At 47.5% G+C, this 27,109-nt stretch overlaps 4 protein-coding genes across 4 annotated transcripts in view; 1 reads left to right on the forward strand and 3 right to left on the reverse strand.

Moving 5' to 3' along the window:
* Nucleotides 1–600: 600 nt before the first annotated feature.
* LOC1270587 (phosphomannomutase) lies at nucleotides 601–1,565 on the forward strand. The gene has a single exon (XM_309297.4). The coding sequence runs from the start codon at nucleotides 777–779 to the stop codon at nucleotides 1,533–1,535; it is 759 nt and encodes a 252-aa protein (XP_309297.3). The 5' UTR covers nucleotides 601–776; the 3' UTR covers nucleotides 1,536–1,565.
* Nucleotides 1,566–1,567: 2 nt separating this feature from the next.
* On the reverse strand, nucleotides 1,568–3,089 carry LOC1270586 (methylglutaconyl-CoA hydratase, mitochondrial). Its single transcript, XM_061655753.1, has one exon. It carries the CDS (start codon nucleotides 2,789–2,791, stop codon nucleotides 1,832–1,834), a length of 960 nt encoding a protein of 319 aa, XP_061511737.1. The 5' UTR covers nucleotides 2,792–3,089; the 3' UTR covers nucleotides 1,568–1,831.
* A 1,586-nt stretch (nucleotides 3,090–4,675) lies between these two features.
* Nucleotides 4,676–5,742, reverse strand: LOC133393253 (signal peptidase complex subunit 3). Its single transcript, XM_061657226.1, has 4 exons — nucleotides 5,633–5,742; nucleotides 5,336–5,563; nucleotides 4,946–5,212; nucleotides 4,676–4,874 (listed from the first exon to the last, which is right to left on the reverse strand). The coding sequence occupies exons 2-4, from the start codon at nucleotides 5,476–5,478 to the stop codon at nucleotides 4,745–4,747; spliced, it is 540 nt and encodes a 179-aa protein (XP_061513210.1). The 5' UTR covers nucleotides 5,479–5,563; nucleotides 5,633–5,742; the 3' UTR covers nucleotides 4,676–4,744.
* A 12,517-nt stretch (nucleotides 5,743–18,259) lies between these two features.
* Nucleotides 18,260–27,109, reverse strand: part of LOC1270584 (Ig-like and fibronectin type-III domain-containing protein 1) — a 114,742-nt gene continuing 105,892 nt past the window's right edge. The window contains exons 7-15 of the mRNA XM_061653458.1: nucleotides 26,899–27,033; nucleotides 25,228–26,118; nucleotides 22,107–23,197; nucleotides 21,581–22,039; nucleotides 21,261–21,507; nucleotides 21,008–21,186; nucleotides 20,442–20,938; nucleotides 19,923–20,370; nucleotides 18,260–19,846 (exon numbers count right to left, since the gene is read on the reverse strand). Coding sequence (XP_061509442.1) covers nucleotides 19,643–19,846; nucleotides 19,923–20,370; nucleotides 20,442–20,938; nucleotides 21,008–21,186; nucleotides 21,261–21,507; nucleotides 21,581–22,039; nucleotides 22,107–23,197; nucleotides 25,228–26,118; nucleotides 26,899–27,033 — 4,151 coding nt within the window. The 3' untranslated portion in view covers nucleotides 18,260–19,642. The remainder of the gene's footprint in view (nucleotides 19,847–19,922; nucleotides 20,371–20,441; nucleotides 20,939–21,007; nucleotides 21,187–21,260; nucleotides 21,508–21,580; nucleotides 22,040–22,106; nucleotides 23,198–25,227; nucleotides 26,119–26,898; nucleotides 27,034–27,109) is intronic.

Consider the following 27,109-nt stretch of genomic DNA (forward strand, 5'->3'; position numbering starts at 1 on the left):
ACTCTATATGGAAATCACTAGCAACCAGAACCAGAACTTCACCAGAGACAACTAAGGCCCGTGTCTGCACTTCATGAAGTCAAACGCGCTGATAAAATTTTATATACAATTTGACAGATAATGTAACCCGGCGCTCTAGCAGCAATAGAACACGACATCGAACATGAAAAATGTATAGGTCTTCACATGTTCGATATGTGGGTTATCACATCGAACATGTAAAATCCCATATATTTTTCATGTTCGATATCGCGTTCGATTGCTGCTAGAGCGTCCCAACCATTTGTTGGGTTAAATTCCCTAGTACAATTTTCCGATCGACACTTCAGAAAGGCCTCATGTGACCGGTATGAACCAAATCTAAACTATCTCCTTTAAATAAATGAAAGATGTTATTTTCTCGTGCTGCTCTTGATGGGACAGATTAGCTTTCATCTGCAACAACCCCCCCCCCCCCCCCCCGCTCAACACTTCAAAGCCTACCGAAAACTACCGAAATAATCTTAAACTCCTACCGAAAACTACCGATAAAATTTTGATGCGCCTACCGAAAACCGCAAAATTAATCTGGCCACTCTGGCTTTCCCTTCCACGTAGAGATTGTTTACGTTGTGTTACAGCTGACAGCAGCCGGCAAATGTTTACATTTGTTTTTACCAACTGCGGCCGTAGCCGCTGTTTTCTGTTGGGCGCTGCCCCGCTGAATCATTACCCGTTCACCTGTTGTGCAGTGTAGAGATACCGAAAAAAACAGAAGCCCCACTTGCAGCGCCCAAATGGATCTAGCCCGGGACGAACTGTTGCTCCTGTTCGACGTCGATGGAACGCTCACGGCGCCGCGCCAATCCATCACGGAGGAGATGAAGGAGTTCCTCTATCAAAGCGTCCTGCCGCGGGCCACCCTCGGCGTGGTGGGCGGTTCCGATCTGGAGAAAATGTGCGAACAGCTCAATGGGCAGGAGTTTCTGCACAAGTTCGACTACGTGTTCCCCGAGAACGGGCTGGTACAGTACGAGGCCGGCCGGGAGATGGGCAAGATGTCCATCAGCCAGCAGCTCGGCGAGGACGTGCTGAAGCGCTTCATCAACTACTGCCTGCACTACATCGCCGATCTGGAGCTGCCGATCAAGCGCGGCACGTTCGTCGAGTTCCGCAACGGCATGCTGAACGTGAGCCCGATCGGGCGCAACTGCTCGACGGCGGAGCGGCAAGCGTTCTACGCGTACGACCAGACGCACCAGGTGCGCCAGCGCATGATCGACCGGCTGCGGGCCGAGTTCGCGGAGGTCGACCTCACGTACAGCATTGGGGGGCAGATCAGCTTCGACGTCTTTCCGACCGGGTGGGACAAAACGTTCTGCCTGCGGCACATCGCGAAGCGGGCGAAACCGTTCCGCGCGGTACACTTCTTCGGCGACAAGACGAGCCCGGGCGGGAACGATTACGAGATTTACAGCCACCCGGACACGATCGGCCACCGGGTGGAGTCGCCGGACGACACGCGCCGGCAGCTGGCGGAGCTGCTGAAGCTGTGAAAATCGAGCAAAAAATGATGAGACGCGCGCGGTTTTGATTTTTAGCGGGGTTTTATTCGACATTCGGGACACATCGTGATTGTCTTACTACTTAAGAGGGGGAAAGAACTGTTTGAGTCATTTGTAAACGCTGAGGACAGAAAAAAGAGGGTCCACGACGAAACAAAAAACGAAAAAAAATGGAATTTAAATGCACTTTCAATCTATCACAGAGAGAGTTGGTTATACCCTACTGCTTTCGCTCCTCTCTCTCTCTCCTTGCCTGAGGTGGCTTGTTCGTGCCCGCGCGCCGCCCACTACTCCCCGATGAAGTTGGGCTTCCGCTTCTCGGCGAACGCGCGCAACCCCTCCAGCCGGTCCTTGGTCGGTATGACCTGCGCGTAGCAAGCCTCCTCGATCGCGTACCCCGTCCCGAGGTCGACCTGCAGCCCCTTATCGATCGCCTTCTTGGCCATCCGCACGCCGACCGGCCCGTTCGGCACGATCTCCATCGCCAGCTGCAGTGCGCGCTGGTACGCCGCATCGCCAGCATCGTTCGGCTGCACGGCATGATTCACAATGCCGAGTGCTTTCGCTTCCTCACCACTAAACTGGCGCGCCGTGAAGATCAGCTCCTTCGCAACGGCCGGGTTGAGGATGCGCGGCAGACGCTGGGTACCGCCGGCACCCGGGATGATGCCGAGTTTCGTTTCCACCAGGCCCAGCTTGGCGTTCGTCGCGACCACGCGCATATCGCAGGCGAGCGCCATCTCGAGCCCACCGCCCAGCGCAGCGCCATCGATCGCCGCCACGACCGGCGTGGGCATCTGCTCGATGTTGACCATCATTTGGCGCAGCTTCGACACGAACCGGCTCACCTCCTGCGGGGTGAAGGTGGCCCGCTCCTTCAGGTCCGCCCCGGCACAGAATATTCCCGGCACCAGGCTGCGCAGGATCACGACGCGCACGTTCTTGTCGTGCGCCAGCACCTCGATCGCGTCGAGCAGGTGGTGCACGAGCGATTTGCTGAACGAGTTGCGCGCCTTCGGGCGGTTCAGCCCGAGCACCGCTATGCCCTGCTTGTCCTCCTCGGTGAGGTACGTCAGCTGGAGCTCCTGGTTGGGGGAAACGTCGGACCCGGCCGTCTGCGCTCGCTGCCCGTGTCCGGCGTCGCACTGCCAGTGGCGCGCTGTCGTTGTGACCGTGCGCAAACCGTGCGCGCCTACCAGTCCGCGCTTCACCAAGCGTGTCACGAACGATGCGCCCGTAGGAAGCATTTTAGAGAGGAACTAAACACACGCACACACGAAATAAGTAACAGTCTTTTGAGTCCGTTTTGTTCGGTCGCGTTTTTTGGAGTGAAAGGGAAACCCGAATGTGTCAACGCCAACCACCGTGCGTGTTTGTGTGCGTTGTAGGCGCTACTGTTGTCGACGTTACATAAGAAATTGCGTGAAAGGGGTTGTGTTGAGAACAGGATGGGAAAAGGATGGACGAAAGAGAGGGGGGGGGGGGGGCGACTCACGATCAAAACAAATCGGGAGCTTTTAAGCCAGCTACGTTTGAACAGCTGGAGAAGAATGGGCTGGTGGCAAGCAAATTCGTTGCGTAGCGGCAGTTTCAAGCAAAGCCAGTGGACGCTTTCGTTGAATCGGCAAATTTTAAATTGTACGTGGATTTGTGGAACAGTTTTAATTAATTAATTGCCTCGTGCTCTAGTCAGGGGTATGTTTCAAAATCGTATGGGGGAGCTAGGGAAGCATATAGAGCAGTGATGTCAAACTCGTTTTGGGTCGCGGACCCGGAATGCAGTTAAAAATATTCCCGCACGGGCCGCAGTTCAGCGGCAATGGGAAGGTTTCGCTGATTTAATTTTTCTGTTTAAAATCTGTATAAAAATCTATTTTTTTTAATGAAAAACTAAAAAAATAGGCAGGAAGGATGAGTTGGTTGTGGAGGTTTCTTTTACTTGTTTAAAGATTATTATGCTTATCAGAGCACATTGGCATTACAAAAACACACTAATTCCTGGCAAATTTCAAATATTCTCATTGGAAAAACATAAAGGTAATAAGAACTGCTTTTTTATCAAAACACACATAAATTTAAAAAAAAAAACAATAATTTGTAATTAAATATAATATTTCACTCATTGTCCGTGTTAATCGCATACCCGGGCGAGTTCGAGTCCCGATGAGCCCGGATACAGGGTTTCACACGATTTATTGGTCAGTTCCCATGATTTTTTGGTGCGTTCCCACGATGTTTAGTCGTATCCCATAGATTTTCGGTTAGTTCCCATGATTTATTGGTATTTGTCGATTGGATATCAATACAATTGGACCAAAAAACCTGGGAAACGACCAACAAATCGTTGGGACGCACCAAAAAAATATGGGAACCCTCCAAAAATTGATGGGAACCAACCAATAAATCATGGGAAACCCTTTAAGCGGCGCTCCACTGTAATAAGAAATTTTAGTTTTTGATCAATTGTTAGTTTTCTCTTAGCCGTTGCTTTCCATCGGCGAAAATCATTAAAGCCATATCCTTGGACCAAAAATAATTTACTAAGCAAACCAGTTCATGATTTTTAGTAATATCTTCAGTGGTGCCAATGATTAATAACGATAATTCATATTTATAACACTACATCGGTAAATATTACCATGAGCTATAAGGTCATAAAAAAGGAAAAGAAACTTTCCAACTTAACGTCATCCTAAAATTCTCTCTTTTTTAAAGTGATTGGTTTTCGAGATTTTTAAAGATTTTCGGCAGAAACATGGCGAAAGAGTAAATCCCTTATCAATGAAATCATTCGTTAAAGACGTTCGTATTGCATTGCTACTTGTGAACGATATGTTGATTATTGTCCATCTTTCGTTCACCGAAGCGGGGTTTTTGTAACACTTACCTGAAACCTGCTGATGTGGCTGATGAAGCTACTGACGAACGTCGATGAATTACATCTGGCTTCGATGGAAACAACCAGAGTTGCGTATCGATGCTGATACCTGCTGGCGGTAGCAACAGGGCAAATCACATCATCACACCTCGTATGGTTTTTTTTAGTGATTTTTTCCACATTATTTTCAATATTTATTTTTTTCTTTTCACTCACCCATTTGCTCTAATACAAAATGGTTTCGGACAGTACAGTTACACTCTTTGATGGAAACAAGAGGAAAAGTGTGGGTACACACAAGCGGCTACCGGCGACCGTTCGACTAGACCGGCGACTCGATGTAAGCCTCGGGGAACTTGAACGAGTGCTGCCCGTGGGCAAACACGCTCGGCAACAGTCCGGCATTCGGGATGATGTTCCACGATAGCGTAAGCGTCACGTTCCGGTGTCCCCTGAAATCAAATCGAACAGAAAAATCAGATTGCCCGTGCCCATGCTCCTATTCTCCAAATGCTCGACTTACTTCAAACCATTGCCATCATCCCAGAAGTAATACTTCGTGTTCATGTTCTTGAAGTCCAGGTTGGCGTTCTCGCCCCGCAGAATGATCTTGTCCCACAGCACCACCTGGTTGAGGGCGTTCTGCTCCGTGGTGTACTCGGCCGTCAGGTACAGGAACAGCTGCTTCACGTTCCAGTTGAACAGCGGGTTCAGATCGGTGCCGAGATCGAACGTGATGAAGCCGAGATCGTTCTTCTCCCGCGAAGCGCTGAAATCTGGCACATTTTTGCTGCAAGTGCACGGGCGATTGTTTTGATTACGTGGCTTTCGTGTATGAGCACTCGGGAGGGAGAGGGAGGTGGTGAACGAAGCCGGCATTGGGGGGGTTCGGCTAGTCCGTGGAAATACTTACACCAGCACCTTCACCGTGTTGATTCGCGCCTCCGTGCGGTAGTCGTAGAAGAACGTGGAAGCAAAGCAGCAAAACGTAAGCACGGACAGTACGCTTAGCGAGTACGCTAGAATAGCGTTACCGCGGGTCATTACGGTATGCATCTTGTGTGCTGGTGTGTCCTGCCGTCGCTCTTTCGTATGTGAAAAGTACACCCCGAACGCACCCGGTGGTGGAAGGATACTTCAGCTGCTAGTGGGAGAAAGGGTTGGCAATTACTTTCACACCGATTTCCCCTAGAAATTGCACTGATTTTACCTGATAACGAAGGGTACGAAACAGTTGTTGATGTCGCGGATCGCTGCTATCGGCTGTCGGCTGTCGCGGCACAGAACTCGACCCGGGAGAGTCGAGTATAAACAGAGGCTGGAAAATTGACACGTTTTCAAACGCGCAAGTGACAGCTCGGAGGCACGTTGATAGGTCGGAGTTGAAAAGTTGATTCAAACATTAACCGTTACGATTACACAAAACAAAAATTGAAATAAAGTAGGATTTTTCTGATACTTGCATGAAATTCTAATTAGCTAATTGAATGGATAGTTTAAACACACGCGTAAATAAATAGTAGAGTGAAAGAAGAATCCAATTTCGTTTGATAATTGCACATGATTTCCATGATGTGTTCAGGATTTCTCCGAGTTACTTAGATAATTTGTTCCGGAGACATTCGCGTACATAATTCGGATTTTTGCGTAGGTCGAATATCACGTTTTCAGACAAAATATACTTGATTAATAATAGTTTTTGATTGAATTTGGTTCATTTATGTAATTTATTCCTAATTTGATGTAATTGGTGTAGAAAATTTGGTTATATCTGGTCTTTTTAGCGATTTATTTTCTTTTGAAAAAATTGCAAAAATTTTTTTTTATTTAATAATTAATGGCGAAAATTGTACTCATTTGACATCTGAACTGTCAAAAATGAAAATTCTCGTAACTCGAGTTACTGCCAGTCCGTTATCCCGGCCTTAATGCCGGACGCCTCCACGCCATCTTGCCCCCTCAGTTTGGGCCAACCACGCCTCCTTTGTCCTTGTGGACGGCCTAAAAAGACTTTACGGGCTGGGTCGTCCGTTTCCATGCGTACAACATGGCCAGCCCACCGGAACCTGGCGAGCTTGATACGCTGCAGGACAGTGAGGTCGCGGTACATCTCGTATAGCTCGTCATTATAGCGGCTCCTCCATTGTCCTTCTAATAATCGTTCTAATAATAGGACGTTTGAGCCGGTCTCGTAGTACAGTCGTCAACTCGTACGACTTAACAACATGCCCGTCATGGGTTCAATCCCCAAATAGACCGCGCCGCCATACGTAGGACTGACTATCCTGCTATGGGGGGAAATCAATTAGTCACTGAAAGCCAAGCCCACAAGTGGTACAGGCATGCCTTGACCGACATCGGTTGTTGAGCCAAAGAAGAAGAAGAGAATAGGACGTACATTTCTGTTCAGTTACAGATTTTTCTCAGTTTTACTACTCAGATTACAAACAACTTGATTTATGTTTTTCGATTTCGTTTTCATTCACCTAACAATTAATTGATTATTTTTTTTCAAAACTTTTCAATCATCTGTCTAAAAAATGTTCAAAATATGACGAACAATCTTAGGACGATCAAAACAGCCCGGCTAATAATATGTACATCAGATGAATAACAAAGGAAAACTTCTCCACTGAACTCCAAACGTCTCGAGTCAAGAACAAAAAAGCATAGAAAATACAGACACAGATTTTCGGATAATGTTGAAGCACATTGGAAAAAAGAATTAATTTTAAAACGAATAAATATGTTATAAAGAGTCATATAAAACATTCCATTTAAGTCTCACTTTTACTTATTCTTTTTCCAACCAGCCAGTCAGCTTTCTGTGCCGAAGTCTATGCGGCTCTGTGAGACTATTTGAACTCTTGCCATACTCCCCAGGGATGCATGTCGTACGTCCCGAGACAAACGTTTACAGCACTGCGGTAGCTTTTTTTTCTCCGTCTTATTCAAACAGTATCAGGGATGGGAGCGGGAACCTTTTGCAGTGTGCCATAGAGAATGGTTGCAGCCAAACAAAAAACTAGGTATCAATCTTCATGTCTCGTTTTTCGCAGCATTGTATCGATCGTGCTTCGTGCCGGGAGAGTGTGAATCGAATCGGGAAGGAATATGTATGCCCCCCAAGGAATACAATGAATCGATTACTGTTGAGACGGAAGGGATTTGCATTGCTAAGGAAAGGTGCAAGAAGAAGGCTCACAGCTCACACCGATTCCAACGTGGAGGTTAATTGTTGTGCTGTAGTCTGAGGCTTGCTAAAGATTTAAATCTCATTCCGAGTTACTCTAGCATGAACGAAGCAACGTAATCGATTCATGTCTTATGAGTGGCCTTATCATCCGGTGAAGATGGTGAAATGCTAACAAGCGTTTGTCGCCACGTCAATTATTCATGCAGCCAATCACCCCAATTAGCCAGCCTCAGACTATGCGATTGAAGTAGCCATTGGTGTGAATGAGCTGCTGATGCAACTGCCTACTGCAACGGCTGTAATTAGAGCCAACCACAACAGCGCTTTGTTGCTTTGTGTGCGTGGGGATAATGTCGCGACGAAGCCTACCGAATTGCTCCATTTCACAAAGTACTGGGCGTCTCCATTTGAAATGACAGCGGGAGACAAGGTTAGTCTGTGATCTGGATGAATTTGCACGTGAGTGCACAAAGTAATACAAAGGAGTTATTTTGAACTTATTTGCAAATATTTGTACAACATTTTGGAGGATTACAACCACCAATGTACAGTGGCGGTCATCTAATGTCGTACACCTCATATTTTCACCTATTATCGGACTTTGCGGTATCCTGGACAGTTCCCTAGATTACTTATCGGAAAACTTTTTCATCTATCGTTGAGGACACTCTTCAGCTATGTTCCTGCAAGAAATCAGACCGATATCTTTAAAAACCTCGGATCTCTATGCAAAAATGTGATAAAAGGTATGAAATTCATGCGATCCACTGAAAGTCGTCTTCAGGCCAACCGCTCTATGGCCTTATTCAGCCAAATATCGTTGCTACAAGGTTCCAACAGAAGTAGTATAGTAATTTTAAAGATAATGGTTATGTTTTTCATATCTTTAGAGTTAATCCTTTTGAAATAACCGGAATGAAGGAATAATCAAAATATACCGCCTAGCCTGCCATTTAAGACCTAATTACCTCAAAGCCGTTGTTCATTATTTAGATAGAATAATTACTGCTAACAACTGATTGACCTTTTTTTTATTACTGAGCATGTTGGATCAAGTTAACAACATGAATCGTATCTATCTTTAGCAAGATAATGATTAAGACTTTGTGCCCAAAAGCGCTAATACATTGCCATAACTTTCTAGATACCCTAACAAGTTCAACGGATTTAAATATGAATATTCCTTAAGCATTTTATCTAGATACGCGACATTTTCAGCTTCGAATCAAATGATTTTGTTTTATTAATGCATACAATTTAAAGAAATTCCAACTTAAAAACACAATTTTAAGGTATGATAAAAGGTATGAAATTCATGACTTTAGGTGGCCGCCACTGTACATTAATTTGTGTTCGCACGGTTCAAATCCATCTATGTTGTTCAATATAAATTGTTACAATTCCTCAAAGCTTCGTGTCACTAAAGCACAGAAGCACAGAAACACTGAGGACATAGTCACCAAAAGAAAATGATCATTTCCGACCTGCCAGTGAAACAAACGCGCCTCGCTCCACACGCATGATTGAAAGCTAACAAATTAAAATGCAACACGTGGACGAAATCGAGCGTAGCTAAAAAAAAAAACAAAACCAAATAAACCAAGCGGTGTAAACATTCGGTGACGAATCGGTGCGATTCGGTTGGCACCAACCCAACTCAGCAACACGGTTTGTTTGCCCGGATGCTGTTGCCCGTTTGCATTGCGTGTCGTGGTTGAGGCCCGCTTTTGTCCACAGCGCTCATTTCATTAACAACGGTGTGTGTGTGTGTGTGTGCGTACGTGCCAGAGAAAGGATTAAATGGTATTGATGTGTTACTGTGTCCCCCCGGTACGCAGTGGTTACTGATTTTCGGAAGAGGTCATTCATTTTGGGAGATGGAGGCGCCTGGTTGATTGTTACAAGTTGGTTACTAAAGTGCTGTCCGTTTCTACTACTATACGTCAATTATCCTTACTTTAGCTACCTTTTGTTGGATCTTTTTTTGAAAAACAAATTGCTTTAAATCTATTACATATTTTTGGTTTATTTTTAAATATATATTTACAGCACACATACAGCTGTATTCGAGTAAGCTTCGTGAAGAACAGCATGAAAAAGCATCAAAACACGCTAAAATTCACAGAGTTCAAACGCTCTTCTTTACTCCCCTTATCACGTGCCAAACGTGTGGTGTAGATTTGAGTAGAGCCTTCCATAAATGGGACATGCATCGATTGCAAGACCGAAGCACGAATCAAAAGTATCGCAAACACGTTGGTTTCTACGCGAAGGAATGTGGTTCTCTATCCACTTGGCACACAATCTTGGGAACACCGAACAAGCGAACGTACACAGCAAATTTTCTCACCCTGCTTCAGTAAAGTTTTTTACTGAAACGGTTCAGTAATAGAATATTTTACTGATTTTCAGCATGAATGTCATGTTTTAACTGACTTTCAGCAAAATAATTTACTGAATTCGTTTCAGTAATACGCATTTTACTGAAAATCAGTAAAATAAGTGTCAAATAAGTCGTTTCACTGGATATCAGTAAAACAAATTACTGAAAATGCAGCAATTCATTCTGTCAAATCGACCTGTCAGTCAGAACATCAAAACAAAACAATGCGGTTCCCACTTGCTCGTGATGTGCAAAAAGTTGATTTTGTAGGCGCTTACAGGCACCCTGGTGAAATTTCAGGTGATATTTCGGCTTACGGGATTAATTTAAAACAATTGGCAGCCGTGTTGGTGTGTAAAATGTTTGCTACAATCCACTGTGCTTGCTGAAATTGCGTGGTGTCTGTGAGCGCTTACTGAACCATCTACAATTGCGGCGGCAAAATACAGTATAAAAACTGTATAAAACAACACAAAACATGTATGAATATGAACTGAACGACTGGCAATATCTGCGCATCAATAAAAACTCAATTTAAAATTAATATTTCGTCATTTTTTAATCGCTACCAACTACTGAAAAATCAGTAATATGAGAATGGCTTTACTGGGATTTCAGTAAACGAGCTGTCATTTTGGTGAGCACCGGACATTACTGAATGATTCAGTAAACATTCTTTTTACTGAAACGATTACTGAAACTTCAGTTAAAAAAAATTCAGTAAAATTTTACTGAAGTTCAGTAAAAAAAGTTTTCTGTGTAGAGTGCAACCAGCCACCATCCAGACGTAGCAGCACCTGCTGCCCGCTTGTATCTATTGTGGGGCGCTGTAACGTTGTAAATAGTATTGGAACAATTCCCACGTACTTACTGTACCTGTTGTCGGATGGTGTGCAGATGTTCGATTTGTGGTTTCGTGTTGCACACACACTGGTGGAAAGTTTTCCCCATGTGTTGTTTCACGTATTTGCACTTTTTTGTTTCTATGCTCTTGTATTTTGTTGGAGAGAAAGAAGTTGAAGTTGGAACAAGGAAGGAAGTAGATAAGGTGTAATCCAGCAATTTCGTTCCAAGAAAAGTTGGGTATTCATATGAGGTCCTTCTCTCGTACTCTTGCTCCGAACCGATGAAGTAGTTATCGCTATACTGATAAGCCTTTAAATTGTTTCATATTCTATCGTGAACTTTTAACAGATAAATGTACAATAGCAAAAGAGGATCACCATATTGATGCAGAGGTTCCAAAGGATCTAGTCTAGCCAACGGTGGATCTTTCGACAACAGTGTGAAATATTGATCATGGCAGTGTTACTTTGCAATTACCGATGACTTTGTATGCAACTTTCGAACCGAAATGACTTTGTTCATCGCATCTAATTAAAGCTTAAAAGTTTTTAGACCTTCGGGAAGGGAGTTCCTCGTTCATTCTATATTCTTGTGGTTTGTTAATTTCTTTCCAACTGGTTTCAGCGCCTTTGTCTGGTTGTGGGGCATGGGTTCTGAGCAAGTTTCGAAATTCTGCATACATACTAGACACACTTGATTCTTCAATCTTCTGAGCTGTGTCTGTGACCAATTGAGCCGAGTGGGATCTGGGGTTTGAGGAGCTTCACGTGGCTCTTTGCTACGTTACTCTGCTCTATAACTTCCATCGTACTTCGTATCTTACTTCTACGTATTTTATATTAATCTAGAAGGCGTTGAACGGTAAGGGGATCCGCTTTTGAGTTCTTGGTTACGCTACAAAGGTTTTCTATCGTGTTGGGATCTATTTCTACGGAATTCAAATTCAAAATCCCCCTGTTTCCTGGAGCTCCTGTGGACTGTGAATACTTCTTAGAAGCTTTATGTAAAGCATGACCGAACAGGGAGCCAAAAAGTTACTGAGAGTGAGTTTTCCAATGATTCCAGAGCTTACTTATGGTCATTTATTTTGGTGATTACCTCCCTATACGTATATATTTTGAGGTAAAGAATTGGATCATTGTTATTTCTATTTAAACCTTATCAACGTGCTTTCCCAAGAATTGTAGTCTTGTCTTATGTTGTGTGATTTCTTTTCTTTTCTGTTCTATTTATTGATTGATTGATTAATTATTGATCATTGATGATCTGATACTCTGCAGGTAGGAAGTCTGACTGGTCAGGTGATCCGCGGAACTTGGAAAAGCAGGCAAATCGATATCTTGTACAGGGTTTCCCACGATTAATTTGGTTGGTTCCAAGCAATTTTTGGTGGGTTCCTATATTTTTTTGGTGCGTTCCCTCGATTTTTTGGCCATTTCCCATAATTGTTTGGTCCAATTGTATTGATATCCAATCGGAAAATACCAATAAATTATGGGAACGAACCAAAAATCTACGGGATACGATCAAAAAATCGTTGGAACGCACCAAAAAATCATGGGAACTGACCAATAAATCGTGTGGAACCCTGTATGCTCAATGCTGTATAGAGTTGGAAGGTTGGCTTTTTTCAGCACCTTATAACATAAATTACTCAAACTACTTATTCTATAAGTTAGTAAATCATTGAAGAGAGAGAAAAAAAAAGTTGTGCTCAATGCGCTTTCAGATTGCTTTTTCAAACAATTTCGTTGTATGAAACGTCAATTAGTAGTAGGATTTGTTCTGACGGTTACAGTGTGTTGCCTCTGTTGAATCAAACTCATAATTGCATACTATTATTGAATGAATAGTATCACAAAAGTAAGGCCCAAAGTCCAAGCAAGAACGATGCGCCCGTGACCATCTGCAAATTAAGCTCATTCACTCGGACGGAAGATGATGCTCGCTTGCCCGAAAAGCACTGCCTCAGAGTCCTCAGAAACTTTTTGGGACAGTTGTATTTAAAAATATATCCTCAAAACTCTTACATCCCCTCTGCCGCATATGCCCTACCTCGAAATGCATATTAATGCTGTTGTTCTGCTTGGGGCATCTAGCCCCCCACCCTGGTTTGTTTCGAAAAACTTGTGCACGCATAAATATGGATGACAAACGACGACACGTTGCTAGTGGGATCGCATTGACCGAGAGCTAAGCATGCTACTCACAAGCATGCACTCAAATCTAGCAACCATTGCAGGGCTAAATCTCTTGCACAGAGCCCCTCCCGCTCTCGAATGGGTGACAACGCTGCTACGTCACTGGTGCATGGTTACCGAAGCAGATCAACACACAACCGAACCGGTTCGGAACTTTCTTTTCCATTTTGCTAAGCGAAAAGTTTGCCTGCCCCCCAAAAAGTATTTCCTGCCTTCCAACAAAAGTTGGCATTCTTCTCCCTACGGTGGGAGGAGATAAGAGGGGGGACGAGAACGAAGACTTTTCGTATCAGTGCACAGGTTGTTTTCTAGTTTTGTTTTTTTTGTACCCCTTCCATCACCCTGTTTCGTTTTGAAATCCAAGGATCCGGGCCCTTTTCGATGCGGTACAAGCGAGCGAACAAGACATGCAGTACAAAATGGTGCTTCATTGCAAGTTGCATCTTTGCGTGTTTGGCTGGTAATACTGGTATGTGGGCGTATGTGTATGGGTGTGTATGTGTGTGTGTGTTAGCAAAGGTATATTGCAATGTGGGAGAAAAAGTTTCTCGTTCCGGTTGTGGCTGTCATCAGAGCGGGAGACGCTTTATCGGTTGGATTGTAGTTTGTTACCTTGGCAAATAAAAAAAAAAGCATCAAAAAGTGGTGTGATTAGAGTTTTGCTATTTGTATTTCCAATATCAAACCACTGTGTCGGTAATAGTGAACCATGCACATGGTTTGAGATTGATAACCATCTCCGGTTGGAATAGTTTAAACACGACTCTAGTCTAGTTGTAAAAGAAGATGGTGCTATAACCAAAAATCGCTTCGGGGGAGAGTGAGTGTGAGCAAATATGAACATTTTGAACTTTTACTCTAAACCCCACCGTCCCCCCAAGGAAGCACTTGATGTTCGTCATACCTGGATATTCGAAATGTGCAACCAAAGAACAATAAGCAATAAGGTGATGACCCAAAAATGCGATTATTACGAAAGATTGAAGTGCGCTAAATATTGTAGCCTTGGCCATTCTGGGTGGCATTGGGACAGGATTCCTAGGACCAGTGCAATATTTGACACATATCTTTTGAAAACTTAATATCCTTTTGGGGTCCTCGTTGGGTGGACGGGAAAGACAATGATAGTCGTATATGGTCACTGGTCAGTTAGTAATAGATCCTATTGAAGTGAAATTGGATGCATTTCGAAACCTGAAAAAACTTGAAGCATTGAGCTTTTGACTGCCATCCACATTCGATGAATATATGCTGTGCTTCTTCTGGCGCAATCTGGGACCTTTACTATTTGTCCTTTATATAAATGATGTCTCCACGATCCTTCCTGCGGATAATCACCTGCTCTATGCGGACGACACCAAAATCTTTCGGCAAATCCAGGGACCAGACGACCATCGCATACATGGAATTTACAAATTACATGGAATTACTTTTTTGGTCAAACTCAGATCTTTAGAGAGTCTTCTATTAAGGACCTTGGTGTTTGGCTCGATGACTCCCTCATATTCAAGGATCAGATCAATCATGTCGTTGCTAAAGCGAACAAAGCGTTGGGACCAGTGTTGCGAACGGTGATAGTCGTCGACATAAAATTTTACAAAATGATACTTTTTGAAGCATCGCATTCTAGATCCACGCATTCATTCGACAATCACGGAAAAAAATATCATTTGACACGATGATATTTTTTCTGCTACAATCATTTGACTTTTTGATTTTGCCGTACAACAAGTGAACTAGATCTTCATCGAAAATGGGTCCTTTTTTCGTGTTTTCGCGTGAATTTCTATACTCCTGTAAGAGAATACCATTTTCCTGGTTCACTGAGTGAAAATATCAAGTGGTCTAATGGCTTAGTATCAGTAAACGCACGATTAAGCAGTTCTGGATTCTCACTGAAAAATGTCAAATGACATTCATTCTACATTTTTTGCAATCATGTCATCGCAAAAGCATTGATTGTTAATGCACAAATGATTGTCGCTTTTGGAAAGTCGTGTCATGGTAACCATGAATATCATGATCAAAAAAAGATTTTGACACCCGCTTACTGCGAATATCATAAAAAATGTCGACAATTAACAACACTGGTTGGGACTAATAATTCGTCTTGCCTCTGAGTTGAGAGATCCGATATGCCTGAAGGCGCTTTACTGTTGCTGGGTTCGATCTATTCTGGATTACGCTAGTGTTGTGTGGACCCCGGCTGGAGGTGTCGCTATGCAGAGACTAGAGAGAGTGCAGAGGAAGTTTACGCGTATCGCTATTCGTAGATTTCTGCACGGACATAATGCACCTGTGCCCTCTTATTCTCTCCGCTGTCGTATGTTGGGCTTGATGGAAATCAAATCCCGGCATTCACACGCGCAGTCTTACTTCATTGCCAGCCTCCTGACCTTCAATATCGATGCTCCTTCGCTCCTCAGCTCCATTCCTATTTACGTCCCTTCTCGTCATCTCCGCGACAGACCTCCCATTTTTATCCCCTCCCGCCGTTCTGTTTTTGGTCAGAGAGATCCATTTTTGAGAGCTTGCGCAGCATTTAATGAAGCTCATGATCTGTTCGACTACCACGTCCCCTTGTCCAGTTTTCGCTCTCGTCTTTCTGAGTCCTTGTCTCTATCATCAACCTCCCATTCTTAACACTTCCTTCTTCCTTAGTTTGTAAGACATATTATTGTGAAACACTAGGCGGCTGACAATATGAAATAAATAATAATAATAATAATAATAATACTCCAGGCTTCACTAGAAGAATTCGATAACTGGTGCACGCGAAACTCCTTAACCATTTGTGTTGATAAGTGTGTTACCATCACCATCAGCCGTTCTCGCTCTCCAGTGCATTTCGACTACACGCTAAACGGGCAAACTTTGCAGAGAGTCGATTGTGTCAAGGTCTTGGGTGTTTTCGTCGACGCGAGACTCACGTTTGAGCAACACCTTGATCACGTTGTGACAAGATGCAGTCAATTGTTAGGTTTAGTCGTTAACATGACTCGCGAGCTCTCTGACCCAATCTGCACCAAAACTCTTTATTTTGCTCTTATTCGATCAGTGCTGGAGTATGGCAGCGTTGTGTGGTGGCCCTCCTCTGCTCGGGGGGGTTGCGCGCTTGGAGTCCATCCAGCGTAGGGCTACCCGTTTCGCGCTCCGTTCGTGGGGCAGCAACAACGACTACACAACGAGGTGTTTGTTGCTCGGGTTACCCCAACTCGACGACCGAATACGAAATGCTAGGCTGGCTTTTATCGTTGGGCTTCTCAATGGTAGCATCGATTGTCCAGTTTTGCTCTCGTCGATACAGCTGTACGTGCCCGCAAGAACTCTCCGCCCTTGGGCGATGCTGGCCATCCCAGAGACAAGGACCGCCTTCGCCTCCCGAGACCCGTTTTTGCGTATATGTCTTGCTCTGAATGCGGAATCTGATGCGTATGAGCCCGGCATGACGATGGCAAATGTGTTGAGTCGCATTAATTTACTTCGCGCCTCTCGCCAGAATCTTTAGCGTGCTTGTAATTGTTATTGTTGTTATTATTGTGTTATTGTAAAGCGTGTGACTATTTATGTTATATTCCTATTGTACCCTTACATATATCGAGAGGGCTTATGAGGTCCGTCGATCATTTAATAAATATACAAATATGTATAACACAGTGGCTCAGTGGTAAGAAGAGTCTAGCGGGAATGAGGAGTGCTCTGGGTTCCTTGGTCCCGAGGCCGCATCATCCATCGTCCACGGGTCTACCTTACTAACTATTAGATAAGCTGGACACTATCCACGGAGCCCCCCAAACTGACGAAGTCGGTTGCCCTTTCGGCAAACGGTTAAACCCAGCAATGTGTGAACTTCAACACAATGTTCAAAGGAAACGGGAACACATCAGTGATGCTGCAAGGTGATATCAAGTATACTGTCGTCTTCAGATTAAATTAAGGAACCTTTGGTATTGCTACGTATCATTAACCAAAGAATAGGCTCTCTTGAAATCAACGATTGCATGTCGATTTGGTAACACACTTTGGCTGTATTTGTAGTAGAGATCCGAGATCTCATGCTTGATGTGGTTCAAATTCGTAAGACAGACTATTCTGATTACAAGAGGCTGATTTTGACTGTTGTTGTTGTACCATATCAGAAGAAGAAAAAGATATATTAGGTGAAATACATTGTAAGAACGACATTCTATGTTGCATAGCTGTTGCGATTTTGTATTTCTTTCCATCGGCGTGAGACACTGGGCTGTTCTAGATTTACATATGTTACCATGGGTGAAGAATGCGTAATTAATATCAGATTTAGTTTCATAACTATGACATCCGGTGTCAACCAGAATCATCCAAATTCATTTGGATCGTTGACCGATCCGGATTATACCGACTTCGACCGGAGTCGTCTGAGCCTGCGTCGTTTAAAGTCGTCCGGAGAGTCAATCGAAGTCATCTGGAGTCGACCGGAGAGTCAATCGAAGTTAACTGGAGTCGTCCGTAGAGTCGATTGGAGTTACCCGATGTCGTTGGAAGTTGTCCGGATTGATTCAAACGCAACCGGAGTAGTCCGGAATCGTCCAGAGTCATCAGGACTTAGCGGGAGTCCTCCAAATCCAGCCAGGCACAACCGGAGTCGTTCGGAGAGTTTACAGACGGCATCAGATGTCACTCGGTGTCAACCGGAGTCATCCCTATTCAAATCTTCCGGTCTCATTCTTACTCGACTGATGTCAGCCGAAATCGTCCGGAGCCTTCCAGAATCATCTGAAACCAAATGCGATCGTCCGGAGTTGTTCCTACTCAACTAGACTTAACCAGAGACTCATCCAAAGACATCCCGAAAATCGTCTGGATTCTTCCGGACTCGTTTGGATTTAGTCTGAGCTCATCTGGAATTGCGGAGTTACAACCGTTTTTTTTTATTCAGAGTTGAAATTGAATTTGCGGTAATCAAAGTCATAGAGTATCCAAGACTTAAATCCGAATCACACTCAACTAGTTACCGCACCACTGTACAGTAAAGTAAGTCCTAAGAACGCCTGGACGCCTCCAATGGGCATCGATCTTTGAATGACCTTGTAGAATCCGGCGCGTTGACGCGTTTGATCCCCGGCGAAGACCCAACTTCTGAAAATAAATACCGCAAGTCCCATGCCCTCCTTGTGATATCCAACTCCATACCATGTAAAAAACCCGCCACCCCCCTCTCTGTTGTTCGCATTTAATGTGTAATATTTTGTTTTATTATAAAAAACTATCCTCAAATTTATTGCTTCCTTCCCTCTACAACACTCTGACCAGGTCGCTCGCCCGAATGCTACAAACAACACACACACACCGCCTTCTCGTTTATCGTCGTTCACTTTAAATATGCTCGCAACAAGTACACGCACACACACACATACGCTCGTGCGTGCTGGTGCACGCAAATGTCTCAAACAGCCTTTCTCCAATAAAATGTTTCCTTTCATCATCGTACACCCCACCCTTTCTAACTTCGTTCATGCTCCCGTTAACGGCACGATACAGTTGCAAAGGGAGGGACTGGTGTGTGTGTCTGTGTGTCTGTGTGCTAAAGTGCTGCAGTTGCTGTTCGTTGCAAAGCATAAACGCCACCTTCCAACGTAACACGTACCACGTGGGGTTTAGTGGTTTTGGGGCTCGTTCGCTCGTTCGCTTGCCGGGGTTTTACCTTATCACTTTTACAAACTAAACCGATAATTCTTGCTACTACTGTGTTCGGTACGGTGGCGTCCTCTATATGCTTGTTGTGCTACTAAACTGGGAATATCTGTGTGTGTGTGTTTGTCTATTTTTTTTTTTGGGTGGTTTAAATAATTATTGCCTTTTTCAAGTCAAGTTCACTCTAACTCATTGCGGTGTGACGCGATAACGTACTAAAATGGATAAAAACACCGCGATTACTGCGATTACACGCGCACTACGGTTCGACTGGGGAGGATAGGTTTCGGGCTGGGTGGTCACACTGGTAGGCGGCTTCTTCCTCGGTTGATCGATGGTAACTAAAGTCTGTGTTAACTTGATTTCGCCCCTTTTCCGATGTTCAATAATGCCCTGACGTGCCCCACGACTTCTGCCAATAGACTTGTTTCCGGTTCCATTATTTGACTAGAGCGTGTACTTGCACACGGGTGTGTATGTTTGTGTCTGGTCATTTGCTGCTACTTTGCAGTTATTGGATTTGGTTGACAGAGAGAGAAAGTGAGAGAAAGAATACAAGAAAACACCACAATTCCTTTATCACACCATCACGATTATGCGTGATCTTTCTCTCTCCCTCCCTCTAACAGCAGTAGAAGAAGAAGTGACTCTAATTACATTCCCTACCATCTTCACTGTACCACGCTGCATTCCTTACGCGCTACAATATCGCCCTTGCATTGCAAAAAATTCGACCACTGCAGCTCGCTCACACATCGTCTCACGTCGTGTGTCACAGGTCCAAAGTGAGTACAAAATACAAATACCGCCCCTCCCGTCCGGACGGGATCACATCTAAAACTGTCCACCGGTATGTACAAGTACCGTGCTGGGCCCGCCGGCCGGTGCCGCCGCCACCGGGTCGGCCGTCAGCATCGTTTCCTAGGACACCAGCCGCTTGAACCCGGCCCGATCGTGGCCGAGCTTCAGCTCCTCGTACAGCGACGGGTTCACCTCGGTCGCCATCGGGACGACCGCGTTGTCGTGGTTCAGCCCGGTCGTGGCGGTACCGTTCGCTGCCGCGTGCAGCGATTCCTGCCGCCAGTCGGCCCCATTGCCGACGCCCGGCCCGGACACGGCTGGAATCTTTTAAGGGGAAGACGTGGCAAAGTGTTATCAAAAGTGTTTTGTTTAAATTAACCCGACACCGACACCTGCTTACCTGCACATGCTCGACGTTCATCTCGCGCAGATAGCTCGGATTCTCGAACGCGACGCCCCCGTTCGCCTGCTTCGGCCCGAACTTGCCCCGCTTCACGACGAAGAGGGCGGCAATCGCGAGCACAATCGCGAGCAGGCCGGCCACGATGCCGCTCACCACGCCCGCGTTCGTGCCGTGCGACGCGCTGGTGATGTGCTGGTCGCCGAGCGTGAACCGCAGCGGTTCCGAGAGGACCGACGCACCGAGATGGTTGCCCGCCTTGATCACCAGCTCGTACATGACGTGCGGCTTCAGGCCCTCCAGCTTGATGCTCGTCTCCTTCGCGTCCAGCCGGCTCGTTGCGAGCCCGTTGATCACGTTCGACAGGTTGTCGGTGACCGGTTCCAGATCGTGCCAGAACACCCGGTAGCCTTCGACCGTGCTGGGGTTCTTGGCCGGCGGGTCCCACCTGTTGTTGTGTGGAAGCACAAATTATTAGCAAATTCAATTTCCTTCTCCACCCATTTGCCTTCTTCTTACCGAATCAGCACCTCCTCGTCGCTCAGCACCTGCACCTTCAGGTTCTGCGGCGGTCCCGGCAGCCGCTCCCGGTTCTCCTGGAAGCAGCCGACGATCGTGCGCGTGTGCTGCAGCGCACAGATGCCGGGCGGCGTGATCGGCTCGCCGCGGCACCAGTTCAGGCAGCGGCGCGGCACATCCTTCGACGCACAGCAGCCCCGGTGGTCCGACCCGTCCGCCGCGCACCGCATCAGCTTGTCAAAGTCCACGATGCACTCCGGCCGGTCGATCACGCTCTCGATGTCGATGTAGAACGAGCAGGCGCTCATGCACGCGGCCGACACGTTCTGCGCCGCGCAGCACTCGGAAATGTTGGACGACGCAGCCGTGTTGCGGATGCGCACCGAGACGGCACGGGTGGACGAGCCGAGCGCGTTCTCCGCGTGGCAGAAGTAATCGCCCACGTCCTGCGAGCTTAGCTTCGCGATCGTCAGCGTCATCACGTACAGGGAGTTGTCCTGGGGGTGGAGGGAAAAGCGATCAGTACAACGAAGGGCGATGCTACAACGAGGCTTGTGAAAACTCACATCGACGTCATTCTTCATCGACATGTCATAGTTGCCACCCTGAATCACCGGTACGCGTCCATCGTGATCCCGCCAGAACATAGTTTTCGGGATGGGACGGGCACGGATCGTACACTTCAGGTCGACGGACTCGCCCACCGATGCCACCGTAATGCCCGAAGCTTGAATGCGCGGTGCAACTAGAAGGTAGAGCCAAGCAAGAAACCATTAGTGAGACCGTATTTAGCGGGGGAAAAAGGACACCCAAACGTACAGCTTATGTTGACCTTCTTGGCAGCCTGCATCGGGATGCCGTAACCGTTGTCGGCGTAGCAGGAAATGTGCTCCATATCCGTCGTGACGTTGTGGATCACCGTGATCATGTGGCGGGAGGTGTCCTGCCGCACCAGGTGGCCACCGACGTAAAGTGAAATGGTGGGCGCCGGATTGCCCATCGCTAGGCAGAGTATCGTCATGGAGCCGCCCTCGGTGATGATGTCGGACGGATGTACCGTCGGGGGCTGTTTGGTTGGGACAGATAGAGCCAAACACATCAATGCCAAACGATCCTACGATCTCCGAAACAATACTTACATCCACATAGGCGGGCAGTGCCGGATCCGTCCAGGCGACGAGCGTCTCCGACGGCAGGCTGGTGCCCTTGGCCCCGATCGCCACCACGTACACGATGTGCTGCGTGTTCGGCAGCAGGTTGTTAACGCGCACCCACAGCAGCCGCGTATCGATCACGGTGTAGTTGTTCGCCACCTTGTGTATGACGCGATAGGTGATGCTTTCGTGCGGGTGGGAGAACTCGGGCGGCTGCCAGGACACCGTGATCCAGGTGGCGCTGTGCGCGGACACTGCCAGCGAGTGCGGTGGCGAGGGAGCTCCGTACACCGTGCTGGCCGAATCGGTGCGGGACGTGTTGATCAGCAGCATGGACGAGGGAAGGGATGTGCCGTGCTCGCCGCGCGACACTACCGTGATGCGATACAGTGCTTTCGGCTCAAGATCTTTCAGCTCGATGTCCGTTTCGGTGGTGTTGAGTTCCTGCGGATGTTCCAATATTACAATATACCCGTCCCTAATAAGATCCGGCACACGCGCGTCTACTTACATGCTCCAGCTTGATCACAGTTTCGTACATGGTCATGTTGTTCACCTTGCCGTACTGGACGAGATAGTCGGACGGTTTGTTTTCCGTACTGTTCGCGTCCAGCTCGGACGGCACCCAGGCAAGCGAGATCGACGTGTTCGTGACGGACGTTACGTGCAGGTCCTCCACCGGCGCCGGAATGTGTCCAATGCCTTCCTCGAAGCACTGAATGATGTTCCCCGCGAAGGGTAAACAATCGGCCGGTGAGCTTGTAATCACCCCGCGGCACAGCGACTGACACTTGGGTGGAACGGCACGGCGCGCACAGCAGGCCGTATGATCTCGCCCACCAGCACTGCAGCGCACAATGGTACCGATCTGGCCGCGACACGTATTGCCCAGCTTCTGGATGTCCGACATCTTGGCATCGTAACTACACAGTGGCGCACACTGGGGCAGCAATCCGGAAGCGTGACAGCACGCCGATATGTTGTAGTGTGTGTGGGCCGGTTCCGCCGCCACGTCACGCTTCGTCTGGAACACCAGGCGCGGCGAGGGGCCGCCCTTGCCGTGCGCATTCACCGCCACGACGAACGCTTCGTAGTATGTGGCCGCCTCCAGATCCTCCACAATGACCGGGGCTTGATCTTTCTCCAGCACGCTGTACTCCTCCCCACTGCCGAGCCGGCGATAGTGCAGATGGTACGCGGTGACCGTGTCGGGCAGGATCTTGGGAGGCTTCCATTCCAGCACGACAAAGTGGCTGGCGATTAGGGGGGCTTTCAGCTTCGAAGGAGGCCCGGAGAGCACACCGTACCCCTGCAGCAGGCAGCTACTGTACTCGGACATGTACTGCAGACACTTGAAGTAGTTGAAGTTGATCGCCTTCACAGTGCCGGAGCAGAAGGAAAGGCAACCCTCGGGGATGCCACGGCTCTTGCAGCACGGCGTGTGGTCGATGTTGTTCGCCAGGCAGGCAAAGGTGATGTTGGCCCACGGTGCGCACACCATCAGGTCCGGCACCTCGGTGAAGTCCGCCTTGACCGGATCGCACATCTTCTCCAGGCAGGTCCGGTGCGTGATGCCCTTCTTCATGCAGCAGCCGCGTACATCTGGGAAGAAGTGGGGAAGTGTATTGGGAAGTGGATTAAGGAAGGAACTTTCACTTGGGAGGCAATAGCACATTTTTCCAATATCTCAAATAGTGATGGGGAAAGTTGGCAAAAATCCGCAGGTGGACTCCGATCTGATTCCGGTAATTTCGGAAAAGACTCCAGAAGGTAGGTCCGCCCAGCATTATTAGGAGTCGTTTAGAATCTTCTGGAATCATCTGGAATTGCTTGAAGTCGTCAGGAGTCGTTCGGTGGAACATGTCTGGAGTCAGACTTCTAAACAAAAGCTACAAAAACTACTCCGGATGACTCCGGACGACTCTGAACGACGCTGGACAACTCCGGACGACTCCAGACGACTTCTGACGACATCTGACGACGTTGGACAACTTCGAATGATTCCAGACGATTCCGTACGACCCAGGACAACTCTGGATAACTCCAGACGACACCGGACAACTCCGGACGACTCTTGACGACTCCGGACGACTCCTGACGACTCAGGACGACCCCGGACTCCGGACAACTCCGGACGACTCCAGAAGACTTCGGACAACTCCGGACGACTCCGAACAACTCCAGTGGACTTCGGACAACTCTTGACGACTCGGGACAACTTCAGACGACTCGGAACAACTCTGGATGTCTCCGACACCGGACGACACCCGACGACTTCGAATGACTCGGGACAACTCCGGACGACTTTGGACGACTCAGGACAACTCCGGATAACTCCAGACGACACCGGACAGCTCTGGTACACTCTAGACGACTCCGGACGACTCCGGACGACTCAGGACGACCCCGGACTCCGGACATCTCCGGACGACTCCAGAAAATTTCGGACAACTCCGGACGACTCCGAAAAACTCCAGAGGGCTCGGAACGACTCCGGATGTCTCTGACACTGGACAACACCGGACGACTTCGGATGACTCAAGACAACTCCGGACGACTTTGGACAACTCCGGACGAATCTGGACGACTCCAAAGTACTCCAATTCAGACGACTACGACTCCGAACGATCGATGCGATCTAGTGGTTCCGATTATGCCAGAGTCAGAATCGGACTAACAATAGTCAGAGTCGGATCGGAGTCGTGAATACACTCCAGAGAGCACATCACTAATCCCAATATTACAGGAAACGCTAAAAAATCATGTCTGGAATTATCACAGAAGGAACGTCTGGTAGGATATTGATTATTCGCTGTACTCTCTTCATAATCAGGAATGTAAAGCAAAAATGTTGTATGAAATAATTGAAGCCTAAATTATTTGCTACAGCAGAAAAAAAACAAGCGACATACAGAGCTACATTCCCCTCTGCCTGGAATGCAGCTTTATCGATTTGCTAATCGATAGCCCGAAGTTCCAGGAACAGATTGGACGCTGCTAAACGATATCTCCTCCCACACGCACGAAGAAGCGCAAAGGAGAATGTTTTAAAAAATGGATAAATAATCGATCGAACTTCAGCGAGTCCATAGGCGAGACGACCTCGGCACAGCCCTACTAGCAGATTCGCGCTTTGGCACGATGTTTATCTTTCTGCGTCTTTCGTAGCTTCCTTGCGGAATGCAAAAGTCATGTCGTCCCGTCAATACGTGCCCGGGCAGTTGATTGTCGTTCTCCAATGCCCCCCAACGCCTCAACTGGAAGCAACTTCACTGACGAACTCCTTTGGTCGTGATTTGATGGTGTGCCGTTGTGTTACATTATATCCACTCCCGATGTTATCGAGCGCATCTGCCGAGCACAGTAAGCTTTACACTGGATACACTGGGCACACAGTCATATTGACCCGGTGACTTGTCTTTTCGCCTGCCTAGCTCACGTACCGCCTTGAACATGACTCTACCATTAGTGGCACAGTTTTTTTAATGTACTCGAGAAAAAAACATCCCTGGAAACACATCCCAACAACTCTATTATGATGGTCGGATTGAGAATGACGTTCGGGATTGACCACGGACCACTTAATTGGCTAATTAAATTTGATGTCTCCACTGCGCATCACCTCCTCTTACCTGGCAGAACCGGTACAACAGCCACACTCGTCTGCTTGCTAACGACCCCACCTTCCAGCGTCAGCGCACGGATCCGCATGCTGGGCAGGCTCGAGCCGTGATCGTTGTGCGCGCTCACCGTCACCGTGTACATCGTGAAGGGCGTCAGGTTGGACAGGACGGCCGTCGTCTGGTCGGCCGACACCTGCAGCGTCACCAGGCCGCCGCCCTCCGCGGTCGTCGCATTCGCCAAATAGTCCTGATCGAACGCGTGCAGCCGCGTTGCATTGATCTGGTAGTACTTCACACTTCCGCCCAGCCGCTCCGGCGCCTGCCAGCTGACCTGCAGCGACCGCTCGGTCAGCGGTTCCACCGACACGGACTGCGGTTCCGACGGCAGGCGCTGTATGTTGTCCAGTATGCACTGCAGCCCGGGCAGCGTGTGCTGTACGCAGGAGACGCGCGACTTGAGCAGATCGGTGAACGGTGTGTACTCGCCGCGGCACATGTCCTGGCACAGGTCCGGTATGCCCTTCTCCACACAGCACGGCACGTGGTTGCGCCCGTCCGCCATGCACCGCACGATGTTCGGGAAGTCCCGCTCGCACTGTTCCGGCTCGGCGCCCGCCGATCCGTCCAGGATGTTGTGCAGCACGCAGAAGCCCATGCACGCGTCCGACACGTTGTTCGCGTGGCAGCAGTCGGTGAAATCGTGCGTCACCAGCGGCACACCGTCCGGGCTGACCTCCTCCTCCGAGTCGGTGTACACGTCCGACGAGGAATCGTCCTCCTCGTCCGCTTCCGAGGTGGCACCGGCACCTTCGGGGGACGCTGTTGACGGGGACGACGTGGTGCTCGGCGAGTCGGTTGCGTTCCGGCTGGTGGTGGCCGTTTTCTTCTTCGGCTGTCGCACTGCCGAGAGAGAGAGAGAGGAGATGGAGATTAGTGTTTGAAGCAGTTTTGCCTCCCCGCGGTGATAGTTTTACGAACACACAATCGCAAAAACCGCAAGAACATGCAAGCAAGCAAGCAAAAAATGCCGATTTTAATGGAAAAAGTTGTCAGTGCGCACGGCGTCTTCCGTGCGGGTCGTGACATCTTGGGAGGGCTTCGGGCGCAAAAGTATAGGGGAAGCAAAACTTTACCCTTGGTGACGCCCTCACAGCGCTGCTCACAGTTCCATTTAGATAGTGTGCCGGATAGCTAAGATGTTCTTAACTCCCGGTAATAGTATTTCTCTATGGATTGTTTGGCGTTTGGAGTGCGAGAAGACTGGCAAAACTTTGATCATACTCTCTCTCTCTCAGCTTAACGGTCGTTTTAAATGAGTGTACGGAAAGCGAACGCTTGCTTAAAGTACATCCCAACTCTTACACATGCATAGAATTTGAATGCTTGCACAAAATTGTTTGTGTAAAATAAAGGGATCATTAATTTATGCACTGCTTTTATTTTGCCATCCTGCCAGGGCGTACCGCCATCGTCAAGAATTTGACGCTTTTGTAGATTGTAAGGTACACGCTGTAATGAGCTCGTTGTAATGATGCAACAATACTAACACTCCCGACCTTGGTGTTGGGTATACGTTTTTGTTACATCCTATCCCCTTTTGTATTTTAACTCTCAGGGCGCAGAGTATAAAGGTTTTCTTCGTTGTGGAAAGCAGACGGTAGAGACGGTCGTGATAATTACCTGTTAGTGGGTGGAAGCTCCTTACAATCGGGTCACTGTTCACCTCGCACACGTACACGTCGGAATCGTTCAGACGCGTTTCCTTGATGAGCAGCACCCATACGTCACCGCCGAGTGGTGTCCTGCCCTTGGGTGCTGAAAGGAGGAAGAAGTAAAACAAACAAACATATAAATAATAATGAGACGACAGACAAAAGTGGGAAGTCCTTGG

The sequence above is a fragment of the Anopheles gambiae genome, chromosome 3 (genome assembly GCF_943734735.2).
Source record: "Anopheles gambiae chromosome 3, idAnoGambNW_F1_1, whole genome shotgun sequence".
Taxonomy (NCBI): Eukaryota; Metazoa; Arthropoda; class Insecta; order Diptera; family Culicidae; genus Anopheles; species Anopheles gambiae.